This window comes from Myxocyprinus asiaticus, chromosome 13 (assembly GCF_019703515.2).
Source record: "Myxocyprinus asiaticus isolate MX2 ecotype Aquarium Trade chromosome 13, UBuf_Myxa_2, whole genome shotgun sequence".
NCBI classification, from domain to species: domain Eukaryota; kingdom Metazoa; phylum Chordata; class Actinopteri; order Cypriniformes; family Catostomidae; genus Myxocyprinus; species Myxocyprinus asiaticus.
This window is the reverse complement of record NC_059356.1, coordinates 24090571-24107529: the sequence shown is the minus strand read 5'-3', so window position 1 is coordinate 24107529 and position 16959 is coordinate 24090571. Positions and strand designations below refer to the sequence as shown.

General features: G+C 38.4%; 1 protein-coding gene across 2 annotated transcripts in view; it reads right to left on the bottom strand.

The window, feature by feature from the left end:
* LOC127450151 (SRC kinase signaling inhibitor 1-like) overlaps window positions 1–16959 on the bottom strand; it is a 117071-nt gene that overhangs the window by 38147 nt on the left and 61965 nt on the right. For both annotated transcript variants that reach the window (XM_051713987.1, XM_051713986.1), the window contains exons 7-11: window positions 11713–12518; window positions 10939–11031; window positions 9401–9528; window positions 7848–7868; window positions 1406–1566 (exon numbers count right to left, since the gene is read on the bottom strand). In XM_051713987.1, the coding sequence (XP_051569947.1) occupies window positions 1406–1566; window positions 7848–7868; window positions 9401–9528; window positions 10939–11031; window positions 11713–12518 (1209 nt within the window). The remainder of the gene's footprint in view (window positions 1–1405; window positions 1567–7847; window positions 7869–9400; window positions 9529–10938; window positions 11032–11712; window positions 12519–16959) is intronic.

Sequence of the window (16959 nt, the reverse complement as noted above, 5' to 3'; positions counted from 1 at the left end):
ACACCACACAGAGTTAAACAGCATCAGGAGCAACCGATCCACAATAAATACCAGGAGAAGCCGTTCAGCACCCTGCTCTTTGTTGTCACTATTTTGTGTAAGTGAGACTGAGTGAGATATTGTGAAGACTACAAACTGATGCTGTTGTTCTTGCCATTTATGCCTTCAGCAGCACCTTCTGTGACACTTCCTTTAATCTTCCTCTCTGTCAAAAGCCAAGCATCTTAATGGCTCACTGAGGTCCAGGTTTATTACAATAATTTACACCATAGCATTGTTGAATTCCAACGTGCATGTTCCAAACACATTCCACATGTGCTGTTTAATTTTATACAACTACACAACTACAGTATGAAATAGTTCCAGGTTTGTTGACTCCATTACAGTAGTACTTAGCCATGTTATTTTCAATTAACAGATGTAATCAGAGGGATGAGAAAGTATTTCAACACACAAGATCATTTAAGGGACGAAACCTGAAAAACACCTTAAGATGTTCACGTGACTTACTGAGGTATAAGCAGAATAATGGACTCTAAACTGCTGAATCACTGCAATTTTAATGCACAGCCGAAGTGTAATGGCCAATTTGCTTCACATCGTGGCCACATTACAACCTTAGGTGTGCATTGCATTTTCAATAATTCAACAGTCCATTGTCACTTATTCCTTGCCAAATTGTAACCTGTGTATGTTTCCATGACTATAAAACCAAGTAGTTCAAAATAGTGCCATCATTATTTATAGCTATCACATTTTTGTAAAATGTGCATTTGTGTTGTACTTCCTCCATTAGTGCTGTGTCAAAAGACAGGAAACACCTTGTAATAACTACACTGTAAAAAATATTTTGTCAGATAACCTAAAAATGTGCTTGCTTCAGTAACAGCAAAACCAACTGGCTTTATTTAAGTCAAAAATTTTATTTAATCTGACTAAATCAACCTGACAAATTAGGTTACACCAACAAAAGTGAATTTTTGGGTTAAATCCAGTAGAAATAGATCCTTGAAGTTACCACTGACCAAGTTTCAAGCGTCAAGTAATTTTCATGTCCTCAGTGAAAGCTAAATGCTTCACAAAGTGACAAAATCATAGCCAAACAATGCACATTTGATTTTGTTTATCATGCTGTTTTATATAGAGCAAGATATTGGACCAATGAGATTTCACTGTGGGTGGGACTACCCAGAGCGATGCAACAAAATAGAAACTAAGCAACTGACAAATTGTCTTGACATGCCACACTGTTGACGGTCACCCCTGGTGAGGACAAAAACTCAGATTAACATGGAAGAGATGTGATTTATCGCTTGGCATCTAATCGCGGCATACCTGGTTAGCATGCAGTGTTACCTGCTGTGTATCAAGATGTACGAGAGTGTGTTTGTGCATAACATGCTACCTGCATTTTCCGGAGCTGTGCGAGCTGTTTGCGCAGATCAGTGGTGTTCTGTTGTAAGTCGTGTAGGTGGAGCTGCATCTGTAGTCTGGAGATGGTTGAGGCCTGAGAGCTGCTAGATGAAGGTGGAGGCATCAGAGCCAGTGGAGCCGATGGAGTCAGCGCTAACAATCACAATACAGGACAAAGTCAACACTCTAGGGTCTAAAGACATGATATTGGTACTACACACAAGCTGATATACTACTGACATGCTACACAATCTGATGTATTATATAATAGTGTTGGGTTTGAGTCCACCTTAGTCGAGTCTGAGTCAAGTCCGAGTCTTTAAACAATCGAGTCAGAGTCCAAAAGGGGCCGAGTTGGACTCAAGACCAAATGAGTCCGAATGAATCTGTTCATGAATCTGAATTCAAATTGTAACCGTAAACTCAACATCAATATTTTAAGCTTATTTTAACTTTCACAACTAAAAAAACAAAATTGTCAATATTCAATATAAAATATAAAATAAAAATATATTTTATGATTACTTTCCAGCTGAACAAACTTCAAAGTGGTTTCAGAATGAAAGCATATGCTTTAGGTGTATGAAGACAAAACTGTCCTTCAACACAATTCTTATTGCGTTCTGTTGACATTTCAGTTATTTGTTGCTTTCCCCCTCCACTCAAACATAGACTAAAGAAAGTGAAAGCTGCATTAGTCATTAAAACCAGAGTTATTGTTTCGATTGTATTGTTTTTTATTTCTACTTAATTTTCAGTTTGTCCTTTCAATTTACTTTATCTAAAATTATCCCTATCAAAAAAATAATATATACTGAGATTTCTTTTTTGTCTCTATCTGCCGACTGGTTTGGGAAAATAATGAGTCTACACAGTAGTAATTAGCACTCACTGAGAAGTTACATTGGTGGCCAAAAGTTTGGAATAATGTACAGATTTTGCTGTTTCGGAAGGAAATTGGTACTTTAATTCACCAAAGTGGCATTCAACTGATCACAAAGTATAGTCAGGACATTACTGATGTAAAAAACAGCACCATCACTATTTGAAAAGAGTCATTTTTGATCAAATCTAGACAGGCCCCATTTCCAGCAGCCATCACTCCAATACCATATCCTTGAGTAATCGTGCTAAATTACTAATTTGGTACTAGAAAATCACTTGCCATTATATCAAACACAGTTTAAAGCTATGTGGTTCGTTAAATGAAGCTTAACATTGTCTTTGTGTTTGTTTTTGAACTGCCACAGTATGCAATAGACTGGCATCTCTTAAGATCAATATTAGGTCAAAAATGGCAAAAAAGAAACCGCTTTCTCTAGAAACTCATCAGTCAATCATTGTTTTTAGGAATGAAGGCTATACAATGCATGAAATTGCCAAAAAACTGAAGATGTCTTACAAAGGTGTACACTACAGTCTTCAAAGACAAAAGACAACTGGCTCTAACAAGGACAGAAAGAGATGTGGAAGGTCAGATGTACAACTAAACAAGAGGATAAGTACATCAGAGTCTCTACTTTCAGAAATAGACGCCTCACATGTCCTCAGCTGACAGCTTCATTGAATTCTACCCGCTCAACACCAGTTTCATGTACAACAGTAAAGAGAAGACTCAGGGGTGCAGGCCTTATGGGAAGAATTGCAAAGAAAAAGCCACTTTTGAAACAGAAAAACAAAAAGAAAAGGTTAGAGTGGGCAAAGAAACAGACATTGGACAACAGATAATTGGAAAAGAGTGTTATGGATCTTAACCCCATTGAGCTTAAGACAGCCACATCTATGGCAAGTGCTACAGGAAGTGTGGGGTGAAATGTCACCTGAGTATCTGGACAAACTGACAGCTAGAATGCCAAGGATCTGCAAAGCTGTCATTGCTGCACGTGGAGGATTTTTTTTATGAGAACTCTTTGAAGTATTTTAAGAAGTTCTAAACATTTTTTTTCTCAAATTGTAATAGTAATTTTTCACATTATTAATGTACTGACTATACATTGTGATCAGCTGAATGCCACTTTGGTGAATAAATGTACCAATTTCTTTCCATAAGAGCAAAATCTGTACATTATTCCAAACTTTTGGCCACCAGTGTAAATCTTACGATATGACTGCAAATGCTATATCCGAAAACACTGGTAAAGCCCACTGCTAATATTAGGGCCATTTAACACGGACATGATTGTTAATTTGCAGAAAACCTGGGGCAGTTCTACGCATTGCTTGTGCACCTAAAATCCTGATGCGTCTGTGTGTTATCGTTAAAAAAAAATACGATGTATCATAAAAATTTATTTAGTACTACCTTGAAGACACTATTTGACAACAGATACTCTCATTTATTCCACAAGACAAAAATAGTAACTGAATTTAAATAAATGATCCAGTTCAAAAGTTTACATTCCCTTGGTTCTAAAAGGATTAGTTTACCCAAAAATGAAAATTCAGTCATTGTTTACTCACCACTGTGTTGTTATAACTCCATATGAGACATTGTGGAGAAAAAAAATTGTGCTCAGTGATGTCACACAATGACAGTTTATGGTGACCACTTCTTCAAGCTTTAAAAGGTGCAGAAGTATAATTCAGAAGTCTAACAAATTATTGTATGTGACTCATGTCTTGTTCTGAAGGAATATGATAAAGTTTGGTGAGAAACAAACCAAAATCTGATGTATTATTAAGTGAAACACTTCATCGACTGTTGATCTCCTGTGCGCGTTCATGAGATAGACTGCACACGAGCTTTAGAGCTGCTGGCATGAGAGCAAAGCCTTTAATATGGTGTGTTGCTTTCTCTGTGATTAATGACTGTTTGTGTAATAATTGTTCATGAGTCCCTGCTTTGTCCTGAGCTGTGAAGCTTCCCACTTTTCTTAAGAAAAATACTGTACATTCTTTGGTTTCCCAGCATCTTCTGCACATTTCGGTTCTTCCCAACAGTGGCTAAATGATATAGACATCCAGCTTTTGACACTTAGGACAATTGATGGACACATACACAACTATTACAAAAGTTGCAAACATTCATTGATGCTCAAGAAGGCAACACAAGAAACAAGAACCAACAGGATGTTGGATGAACAGGATGATTTGTGTAAATTACAGTACATTTTGTGTAATGTAGCTTTTGAAGGGAAGTACTACATTAAATATATATTACTTATATTTGCATACATTCTGAAAGGGATGTGAAAACATATAGGCCTAAAACAAAAGGGGTATGCAAACTTCTGCAATATATAGTTTGTGAAAATGTATATTTTATTTTATATTTTGTTTTTCACCATTTAACCACATTTTAGCTTTTTTTACTTTACAAATTCCACGTAGCCTATTCTATCCATATAATTTCATATTGCATGTGTAATTATGAGTAGACTTGTCATGTCAGGCACACATTTTAACACAAAATTTACAACATTGGAACCTAAAATTCAAAATACAATCCCCAGATCTCAACATTTAAAGGAATGCTCCAGGTTCAATGCAAGTTAAGCTCAATCAACAGCATTTGTGGCATAATGTTGATTATCACAAAAATGTATTTCGACACGTCTCTCCTCTTCTTTAACAAAAGCAAAAATCTGTGTTACAGTGAGGCACTTACAATAGAAGAGACTGGGGAAAATGAAAGTGAATGTGGCCAATTTTTAGAGGATTTAAACAAAGAAATGTGAAGCTTAAAATTTTATAATAGCACTTACATTCTTCTGTTAAAACTTGTGTATTATTTGAGCTGTAAATTGTTTAAATCGCCAGTCGTTTTAGGGTTTGCTGACATTACAACATCATGGCAAAGAAGTTGTAAAATTGAATATAACTTTACATAGAAAAGTTTAGTAAGCGATTTTATCACACTAAAATCATGTTTACACACATATCCTTTATGTCTTGTGGCTATACTTCTGAAACAGTGAGTATTTTAATGTTCACAAATTGGCCCCCATTCACTTCCATTTTAAGTAACTCACAGGAACACAGATTTATGCTTTTTTTTAAAGAAAAGGAGGGACGAGTAAAAATGTATTTTTGTGGTAATCAGCATTATGCCAGAAATGCTACTGATTGAGCTTAACTTGTATTGAACCCAGAATATTCCTTTAAGTGCTTGTACGAAGTGTAAAAAGTGCAGTTTAGCTGTCTGAATGTGACACTTGTCTGATTTACCTCCGTGCTCGTGGGGAAAATGAACATTCAGAAAACACCCGGCTTACATTTCACATGTTGCACGAATACATGGATCGGCTTTTCAGCACGTTGTTTTTTGTATTATTTTGGGCATTTGCGCTGACTGACAGGACGACATAGAGCGCGAGCGCTAAGCACATGACGTCATTGCCATGGTAACCAGACACATTTCAGCTGATTTGCTGAAGACTAGAATGAATGTATCGTCAAATCAACGTGCGATGAAACAAAATTGATTTTCTTCTCTGCAAACGATACCAGAGACAATAGCGAGAAGGACAATGAGGAGATTTAATTTAAGAAGCTGACAGCAAATCTGTTTATCTGTTAGTTGCAGTCTGCTTTAGCAATAAAAAAAAAATTCCCGACTATTTAAAAACGTACAGTTAATTCATCAAGGACCAGTTTAAGTAAACAACACTGCGTGGGACACAAGAGACTACAGATGCATACATGTGTGGATACATTACGTCTAAAAAGACTTAACAGCCCAATATTAATAATATTTTTCTGAATTTTTATTTTTATATGTTGTTTCAGTAAACTGTGAGACAAATGATGTGAGTGACTTGACTTAATGAAGTTCTTAACCAGGATGAAACCGTGATGCGAGCACTGTCTTGGCTGCACAAATGTCACGTGCGATTTTACCAGTTGTCAGGTCCCGTGCCATGTGAAACTACCTTGTAGTTTCTAGCACATTGGCTACATACCTGTCTTTATGTGTTCATCATACCAGCCACCTCGGTAATGATGTTATACAGCAGTCTCCGTAGTAACATCCAAGCGTATTGGTTGACCGAGTGCCGTTCTGCAGGTGTGTTTGCTTAACACGGTGAAACAAACTCTGGCTACGTCTACGACATCAGGAGGTTCTACAACTGCTTGCAGACAGTGTCCATTTATTTCTGTTTCGTTATTTTTATTTATTTATTTTATTCATTGCATCACAAATCAAATGCCATGGACTCTGAAAAAAATCCTGAGTCCCAAAGGCTCGAGTCTGAGTTAAGTCTGAGTAAAAATGCATCCGAGTCCGTGGCAAGTCCAAGTCCATTAAAATTGGACTTGTGACTCAGTCTCGAGTCAGAGTCTGAACTCGAGTACCCCAACTCTACTATATAATTATTCTCATTTAAATGTAAAAGCTTCCCATCTACACCTTCTACACCAGTATTGCAATCCTGCTCCACGAGGTCAAGCTTCCTATAGAATTTAGTTCCAGTCCTGCTCTAACACAGCTGCCTGAAATTTCTGAAAACAAACTTCAAAAACTTATTTAGCAGCTAACGATGTGTTTGATTAGAGAAGCATCCAGGGGGTCAAGGTTTGGCTAACTAGCATGGGCAGTTAGCCCCTGCTGGTAGATGCTGTAACTACACCATTCTGTTTGTCCTTTGATAGCTACTCAAAATTAACTGTGTAATCTTACAAAATAAAGCACATAAATTGCATTTTTGACATCACAGCTCATGCGCTGGCAGCATAATCGCTAGTGAAGGGCTTGGGATTGTAAGAATTCTTGTGGTGGCATTAGCCAGTCAGCATTGACAGGAAGTTTATTTCTTGTAATAATTAGTCACATGGCTTTTACACCTCAGGTGATTGGCTCAAAAACAATTGTGTTGAGAGCTGAGTGCCCATTTACAAAAATGGCAGCATGAAGGTTGCATACTTCCCTGGGTGCAGGCACCAGCCAAGCAACTGCCATTGAGATGAATGGGAATGCTAATGGAAACCTCACTCCAGGTCCTATAGACCTCCTTGGTTGGATCTTAACTCTGCAGGAAGGTAGATCTCCAGGAACCCATCCTTTCTTGTTTTGTTTTAGAGACAGAGATAAACTAACTTGCTCACTAACAAAGCCTTTCCAAGAGTGAGCATGCTGTTAGTGTGGCATACAGAGAGATCATCAATCTCCAGTCAGTCGTTTTTAACAAAAGGGTACACACTGATTCCCCAAGATTCCCCAAGATTCAGGAAACATGAAAACCAACATATCCTCCTCACACATCATTTTCAGTGTGTGAATGTGTCAACTTTAGGAGTGAAAACAGACTGAGGGAGAGAAATATCCAAAGTGCAAGCAAACCACAGAGCAGATATACCATAAAAAGCTATAGTGGGAACAGGCATCAATTAATTAGGAGGGTTAAAATTTGGTAAATATAGACACGCACACTACATACACTGGGAAAGGAACATCAATTCACATTAAATATGAGAGAGAGTAGAGACCAAGCTACCTTTCTTCTTCAGCCGGCCAGCTGTAACATACAATAGAAGCTGTCAGCTCCCAGTTTCTTATTTTTCAGAAAAAAGTTAAATGCGCAGTGTGTAATTTCTGTGCCACTAGCATCACCAATGACTGTTTTCAAACAGGTTTCCAGAATGCTCCAACAATTTACCATTGGTCAGACAAAAACAGATAGTCCTGCCCTAAATTCACATCTCTGGTTGAGCCAGAAGTTTACAAGTTGGACCACTTTAGATAACCAAAAAGAAAAACGTTGAAAGTGTCACAGAGCCTCATTACTATAAAAATTCTGGGAAATAAACCTACAAATGGCTTACTTTTAGTTGTCTCTGCATATTAAGCTGGGATTGCAGGAAGTATTTTACCATACATTTTTTTTTTTTTTTTTTTACAAACGTCACCTTCATTAGATTTAAGGGTGAGACTAGGACTCATGGGAATCGTTTGTGATGGCCCTTTTACTGAGGCATGAGTCCATTTAGACTCACCTCTCTAAACTGTGGAGAACCTTCAAAGACAAATCTAGAAAATCAAAACTCTGGCTACAGCCTTTGAAGGGAAGGCCACTCAAAGGCATTCTCTGAGGATGCTGTTACTGATTTGAGAGGGATGTCATGAGAAAGAGAGGACATTGGGGAATTTGTCAAACCACTATACCTTGGGCCAGCATAAACATCTAAAGCCTATCAAAGTCCCTTTAAGGCAAGTCAGTTTACTTGACGGCCATATTGGTAATGCCTTCGGGCAGATTCTTTTTATGTAGGAAGTAGGTATACAAGTGCAGCTCCTACTTGAATGGAGAAAGTCCAAAAAAAAAAATAAAAAAAAAATAATTTCTTAAGCCCTTTTCAGATGGTAATTGTTTTGCAGGGTAACGTCTGTAAAAGTACATTTTCATGGCTCCTCTGTGATCAAATTCATGCGTTTGGATGACAATTAATTCATGGTGGAGGAGCGAGTTTGTGATCCTATGAACCCAAAAATTTGCTTCTCACTTGGTCAGTCACTTGTAATATTTGTAGGGGTTGCACAGTCTAGTAGACCAGATGGCTAGTTCTGCCACTAGTCAACGCATTAGGGTCCATGTCTACTAGTCGTGGATGATATTTCATTTAAGCGTATTGGTTGACTGAGTGCCGCTCTGCAGGTGAATATTTTGGATTCATATGGCAATAAAATCACTGAATAACCCCTGTAAATGCTGGAATCACCTCACGTTCCCATGTAAAACAATTACCATCTGAATGGGTTTTAGGCTGGTCCAGTTGATGGGCATGTGTGTTCTAGATTAAACAAACTATTCAAAAAGGTGGTTGGGTCTTCTAAATGAAAGAAGCCGCCATATTGAGCGTTACAACTTCTCACATTCATTTTTCTACAAGTGGCCCATCTTCTTCCCATATATTGTCTCTGATCCAACTCAATTACTAAAAGCACATAGGTGCAACACAGTATTAGACCATATCAGACACAATATTAAAAGTTTTATAGCCTGCCTGCATGACTGCTCTGGACAACCAAAAAGAATGTATTTTGACTCACTTTCTGTGGCGGAGCCGTCGCTGGTGGATTCGGTCTTCTCGCTGGAAGAGAAAGGGAAGGGCCGTGAAAACTCCGCCCCCTGGTCCGGAGGGCAGCCGGCCATCATGCAGAGACGCAGCAGGCCGCATCTGAGGATCATATAGCCATGATACTACCACTGTACTACAGCACCTAACACTACACTAAAACTATCCTACACTACCGCACCTCACACTGCACTCACACTAGACTACCCCTCTCTGTACTACAGTAGCTAAAACTATGCTAACAATGGGCTTCACTATCTTGCAGTACAATACTTAAGAGTATACTTTCAGAGGACAATTGTTCTTTTAGCCAAACACTCAACTAAATTTTTTTTTATGTTACCTATATGTTATGTTACTTAACTAACAATTGTGCTTAACAATGAATTAGCACTGTCCTGTACAACCTAACACTGCACTAACAAATCACTAAACTTTTCTGGCAGTGCACTACAAAATTGTACACTGTGTACTACAGTGTGTTATGCTCGTTTTACAATCCACAACACTCCCAATACTGTACTCCACAAGTCACTGGCTCTGATAATGACTCAGAGTGATCTGGTGTAATACCAACTCTTTTTATTTAACTCTTACTGCCAACTGTCTATTTAAGGCCTATTCACACGAAGATTTTAAAACAAAACAATGCATCCCTATTACAATTCACATTGTATAAGGACTCGTGAATAATTTTGGTGTGAAAAATTGTTTGTAATTTTCATCTGCAATTCGTGACATTTTATCTTGTACTTGGTGTGAATAGGCCTTTGCTTAACACTTTCTTTAATTAATGGTCTCTTTATGCCAACATTTTGTTTCTCAAGACTAGCTAAACTCAACACTCTCTTTATTTAACGCTTTTGTTTCTCAACACTATCTTTACTCAGCACTCTCTTTAATAAGCTTTCTCTTTACTCAACAAACTCCTTTTTCAACTCAGTCTTTTCTCAACACTCTCTTTTAGTTGTGAGAATCTCAGTTACTTTTATTCTCTTGATATGAATGACCAGTCACATCAAATATGAATGACTGTAAATGACCAGCAACATCAAAAGCACCGATACAAAGTGGAAGAAAGAGGAATAACCACAAGCAGACACAATTACAATACAAGCACTTTACATTTAGCAAGTGAATAAATGTTTGCATACCAAGCTTACTGTATATCAAGCAAGCTTATGAAACACATAAATGTATAGCCGATGGCTGTATTGCAAACATGAGAACACAGGATATTATCGCATGACAGCAAAATGGTACCACGCTAACAACAGTGTGATGAGTGAAATAGTTGAATGCATTATGTAAACAGGTTAGATACAGTATTGGTGTTATGTGTCAAATGACGGAATGCTATACGTAAATGGGGTTACAGTGACTGGATATCAGAAGATTATGAGAACCAGGACAGGGCTTATGGTCCATATGAGTTGATTTTGGTAATGTCAGTGGGCTCTGGTTCAATGTGAATGAGTTGTAGATGGCTCTGTGAATGTAATGAGGTCTTACGTGCTGTCGCTGTCTGGTGCCCGAGTTAGGACACTCTGAACCAGTCCAGTCAGACTGGCTATTTGCTTCTCCATTGCCTCCATACGATCCCTGCTAACAAGAGATACAGACAATGTGTGTGTTTACTACACAGATAAACACAAATATACACTTATAGTGTTTGTTGGAATGCTCTAAATGTGCATAAACACATTTGTGTGATTACAACTGCAGTAGTCTGCTTAAAAGACCAGCTTGTACCAGCATGAATTTCCATGTAGGTTCATATTGGTTTATGCTGGTTTGTGCTGGTTTGGTGCTGGTCTAGCTGGTGGACAAGCTCAGTCAAGACTTTTCGCCAGCTGGTGAAACTTGTCGACCAGCTTGGTCTGTCTGCAAAGCCGGTTGACCTGCTGGTCAAACTGGCCTGGTGGGGATACCAGTACACCAGCATCCCAAAAACAACATATATTGCTGACCAGCATGAATTTTCACTCTGGTTCAGGCTGGTTAATGCTGGTTAGTGCTGGTTTGGTGCTGGTCTAGCTGGTGAACCAGCATAGCCATGCCAAATGTAGCTGGTGAAGCTGGTCAACCAGCATGGTGTTTCTGATGAATCTGGTTCACCAAGGAAGTCTTGCTGGTTAGCTCGTTAAAAAATCTGACAGGGACACCAGCATACTAGCATACCATGCTGGGGGACCAGCACAAAAATCACAAGATAATCTAATGACCAGCAATGCTAGTCTTTTCAACAAGGCTGTACATGAACAAACACACTTTGCCAGTGCTTACCGTGTGTCTGTCTCATTCCCAGACAATGACGACCCAAACCCAGGTCCCTTGCTCCCATCTCCTAGAGGTTCTGAACTAGAGCTGGGTCTGGACTTCGGGCTCTCCACAAACACAGATGAGGAGGTGGAGTCCTTGCGGAAGGTCTGTCTCACGGGCGTCCCTCGGCTCGGAGACACGGTGAATGAATCTCTGTCACGTAACTGTACGTCGGGAATCTTCTGTGGGGAGGAAGGTGGCAGACGAAACCCCATGCCAAGTGTGGAGCTGGGGCCATAGGTATCAGAGTATAGAGAACCACCAGGTTTATAAAGGGAATCCTCCAGGTCACCTTGTAGCGCTGCGGCTGAGTATGTACTAAGAGACCGCATCGAACCCCTGCGGTAGAGTCCTCCTGACACCGGGAAACCAAAGGGGTCGGCGATGGTGGCCAGAGATTGAGTAGAGGCAATGCTAAGTCGACCCTCATGTACCAGGCTGTAGGGGTCAGCATACAGACCCTCATTCTTCAGAAGAACCATGTTCTTACCAGACATCTCCTCGTCTGGTTTGACATCACGACGCTCCAGGATGGCGGAGGAGGGTGTAAGGCCTTGAGCTTGTCCGTGCGAGGGTGAAGGGTGGTGGGATGGATGCTGAGGGCCCTGGGGGTGAGGGTGACCTGGACCAGCAAAAGATGGGGGGCGACCCCCGCTGTAGGACAGACGGGATCGTGATGGGGAACTGGAGGAGGGCGAGGCAGTGGAAGGAGGGAGGGTGTTGAGGCGATGGGTAGGTGACGAGTCCCGCGATGAGTAAACCATCTCTCTCTAAAATAAAAATGACAGATAAGTGCTTATCATTTTATGAACACATCATTCTGTGCCACTCTTCCAAATTATAATTTTTAAGGCTAAAGTTTACTTCAGTTGTCCATGTGCCACTACGTCTCACACACAGTGTGCATGATGTAAACTTGACAAACAAACAGGCCACGCACCGCCGAGTAATTCTAGACAGTCCATGTCTGTGCACTGTCTACGCATGACCCTGGTGTTGACTCTCCTAAAAAGTATCACAAAGCAGTCTTAGTGCGTATGCGATGAACATGTCCATATGGTGTTGCGGTCAAAAGAGTATACTTTGAAAGGCTAAGCAGGCGGAACGGCACATGGAAAAAGAAAGTATACTCTAGCCTTTAATCAGTATTTTAGTCTCGTTATCCAGTACAAAATTTCTAAGACTCCTTAAAACAATATACATTGAGAATTTACTTGAGAAGCTAAGTTTTTTTTTTCCAGAGAAATCTTGTATTCTTTCTTAATTTTTTAAAACAGGACAAAAATAAAAATAAAATTATTTTTCCATTCATGTTTCTTGTTTACAGCCATGAGACACCAACACATTGCTTAAGTTATCGCTAAGCCAATCATCACAATTACAAGAGTGAATCTTGTATTCTCTACACATACAGAGTGATAATTTTAATTTGGTTGTTAAATGCAGCTGTCACTCCCAAATCTTTGGCCTCATATGAACAATGCCTGTTCAAGTCCTAACAGAGGAACAAGATTGAAAACATGAACACAGAAGTGATTCACAGTTACATTCGTCTTCTCAAAAAGAAGTAGTGAGGGTTAGGGCACAGTTAACTGGAAAAGTGAATATGTACCAAAATCATTCAGAAGTGAAAATATGGAGCAGGCAAATAAACCTCAATGACAGCAGAAGCAAGAGAGATGTACTGAGGTTTAGTGAAAATCCAAGACTGGAACTCTAGGACTCATTGTCCTCATTCTCTCCTTCTTTCTCACTCGTTCTTTTCATGTGTCTGTAATTCAATTCTGGGGAGCTCTATTCAACCTATTCACTGCTTTCACCCAGCCTAGCTAAAGCTACTGGCATAACATTGGATTACATGACACCCGTATTCAGATTCTACCGCCACTTCTGAGCACATATACTTTACATAGTTACAATGAGCAGAGGAAGAGAGCTTAAACACAAGGGAAACAACACTCATTTAATATCTCCTTTTCTATTCCTCAATATCTTCGGTTTTCTTTTCACCACTCCTTTCCTACTTCCTGCATATTAATTAATAACTTTTACATCTCCATGTCACTTTACTTGCATTTATGACCAAAACTTTTTTTTTATTTTTTATCTTGAGCCACTCATCCATCCTTTTCTTAAGGCTTGATTTAAAAAAAAAATGTTTTACCTCTTCCCTTCTCTGCTTTCTTTTGTTCCCCTTACGTTGTCTAACAGTAGTCAGACTTACTGAGGCATTACAGGGGATATAGCTTGTTAGCCTGCATACACATAAAGCAAGTACACACTCCAGGGATCAGTTGACATGTTCTATAAAACATTCTGTTGACGACAAAGAATTGGTCTTTGTGTGTTCAGACACACATAGGTATACACATACTACACAATCACACAGACCGGAACACACACATAAATACAAAAAACAAAACATTTAAAAAGCCAACAATATGTAAATTGTTCAGAGCCTTGGGCTCCTATAGTGGTCAATTATTTTTTTTTAAATCCCTCCAATAGGAGAGTTTTTATGCCGTAATTTTTATTTAGCTATTTATTTTTAAGTGGTGCTTGTTTAGGCAAAGTGGTGCCAAAGTTACGCCCTGCAGTTATAAGTTCATTGCACTTTTTCGACCACTTGGAATTTAATTACAGATGAAGACAATCAAGTTGAAACTCTGAATAAATTATTGTGATAAGTTAAATGGATGGAATTAAAGATGTAACATAATGAAAATATCTGTGCTGTGTACTTAGGATAAGGGATTTGAACAAACCTTAAGTGTTAAAAGTAGGGATTTGAACTATCTTTAGTGTAAAACTTCGGTGCGTTGCTCCAGGCAAAAATAAAATAAAAAATAAAAATCCCTTAGACACATTGAAGCACAGACCTAAGCCATATCTAAGGATCATAGAGATTTTTCCACCAAGTAACCAACCAGAACTCCCTTGCAACCACTTATAAATGGCCTGTCAAGCACCATTAACTCCCTAGCAACTAGCAATGTGCACACTTGCAAAAAAATGTATACAAAAAATGTAAAAATCTAGATTAATTTTACAATAGGGAACTGAAAAAAACAAAACAAAAAAACAGTATGAACTAAAGTTACAGACATCAAGGTGCACACATACACGCCACACAAACAGACAATAATTGAATCATTTGCATACATCAACAGACTCATATCTAATATTAGCTGATTGAGTTGGTTTGACACTCTCCGAGGTATGAATGGTACAGACATCTCAGAAAAGATGTGTAAAAACATTTGATTTGATCGACAGAGTGACGCAACATAATTGCATTTCAAAGTCAAAGCACATCAAGCTCCTCTGGTAACACTAGCTCCCAAGTGATAAAAAAAAAAAAAAAGAAAATCTGCATATTTCAAAAACATTTGAGTTCAAGAACATTCAAACAGAAAAGATGGTACTCAGTGGATCAAACAACGGCAGTTTTAAAGGGTTCTTCCCTTTAAACACTCAAAGAGGACTGTGATGTTGAACTCAAGGTTGGGTTTGTCTCTGATGTTGCCACATACTGGATTTTAAACTCGTAACCTTGTGATTCTTTTCTTATTTTGACTTGAAACAGAAAACATTGTATAAATATGGATGGCTTGGTGCCTTCTTATTCACTTAAAAAACCCATGCTGGGGCAATGTAAGATGTGGCTTATGGCAAACAAACTCGAGTTGGGAATCAGCAGGGACCTGGCAATACAATATTACATTTGATATACAGTATAGGTCGCAACAGGATAATATTACAATTATTTATGCTTGGTGTACTGTGATTCTTTATGTTTAGTTTTATTTATTTATAAGTTTAGTTTAACACATTTATAAGTGTTCTTTTTTTCCAGGTGGGAGAGAGCAGTGTGTATTGTAGATGCAATGGCATCATCAGTGGAGCGGTTGTTGCGGTAAGCAAACTGCAATGGGTCAAGAGAGAGAGGCAGCACAGAGCAGATGTAATCTCTGATTAGTCTCTCAAAGCATTTGCTGATGATGGGGGTCAGAGCAACAGGACGCCAGTCATTTAAGCAAGTTATTTTTGATTGTTTTGGAACAGGCACAATGGTGGATGTTTTAAAGCATGTGGGGACTACAGACAAAGAGAGGGAAAGGTTGAAAATGTCCGTAAAAACACCAGCCAGCTGGTTTGCGCACACTCTGATGACGCGGCCCGGAATGCCGTCTGGGAGTTTATTACAATCTTTTAATCACTTGTTTCTCATTCATCTCCATTGGACTTCGGTGCTTTGTGCAACAAGTGTTAAGCTTTCTGCTTTACTTCATCGTAGAGTCATAGAATTAGCGAAGAGCATTGGCACATCAGTGTCAGTAGATTGTATCATTACGTAAAAACCTTTGCAGCAATCTATGCCAATAGCTGCAGAATTTGTATTTTTCATTTTTATTCAACCATGTTTCTATATATAGCCAATAAAAAGCTTAATTTGATAAATACCTAAAGGAATATTAAGGTTTCAACACAAGTTAAGCTCAGTTGATAGCATTTGTGGCATAATGTTGAGGAGGACAAAAATGTATTTTGACCTGTCCCTCGTTTTCTTTAAAAAATAAATAGAAAATACAAAAAATTGAGGTTACAGTGAGGCACTCACAATGAAAGTGAATGTGGCCAATTTTTGGAGGGTTTAAAGGCAGAAATTTAAAGCTGATAATTTTATAAAAGCAATTACATTAATTCTTCTATTAAAACTCATGTATTATTTGAGCTGTAAAGTTGTTTAAATTGTAATTTTTACAGTCATTGTAGGGTTGTAGGGTTTGTTGACATTACATCATCAAATTGGCTATAACTCCACACTGAAAAGGTTGTTTTTTTTGTTTTTTTCCCCCACACTAAAATCATGTTTACACACATATTGTTTACATTTTGTGGCTAAACTTTGGAAACAGTGATTTTTTTATTTTATTTTTTTTATTAAAAAATTGGCTCTCAATTCACTTCCATTAAAAGTGCCTCACTGTAACCCAGATTTTTAGTTTATTTATTTATTTATTTAAAGACAAAGAGGGGCAAGTCAAAATAATGTTTTGTGGTAATCAATATTATGCCACAAATGCTGTCGATTGAGCTTAACTTGTATTGAACCCCGAATATTCCTTTAAAGCTACACTATGTAACTTTTTTTTTGTTAAAAATAACAAAATGTTATTAATGAGAGAGTGCAACAAAAATCCATCTTCC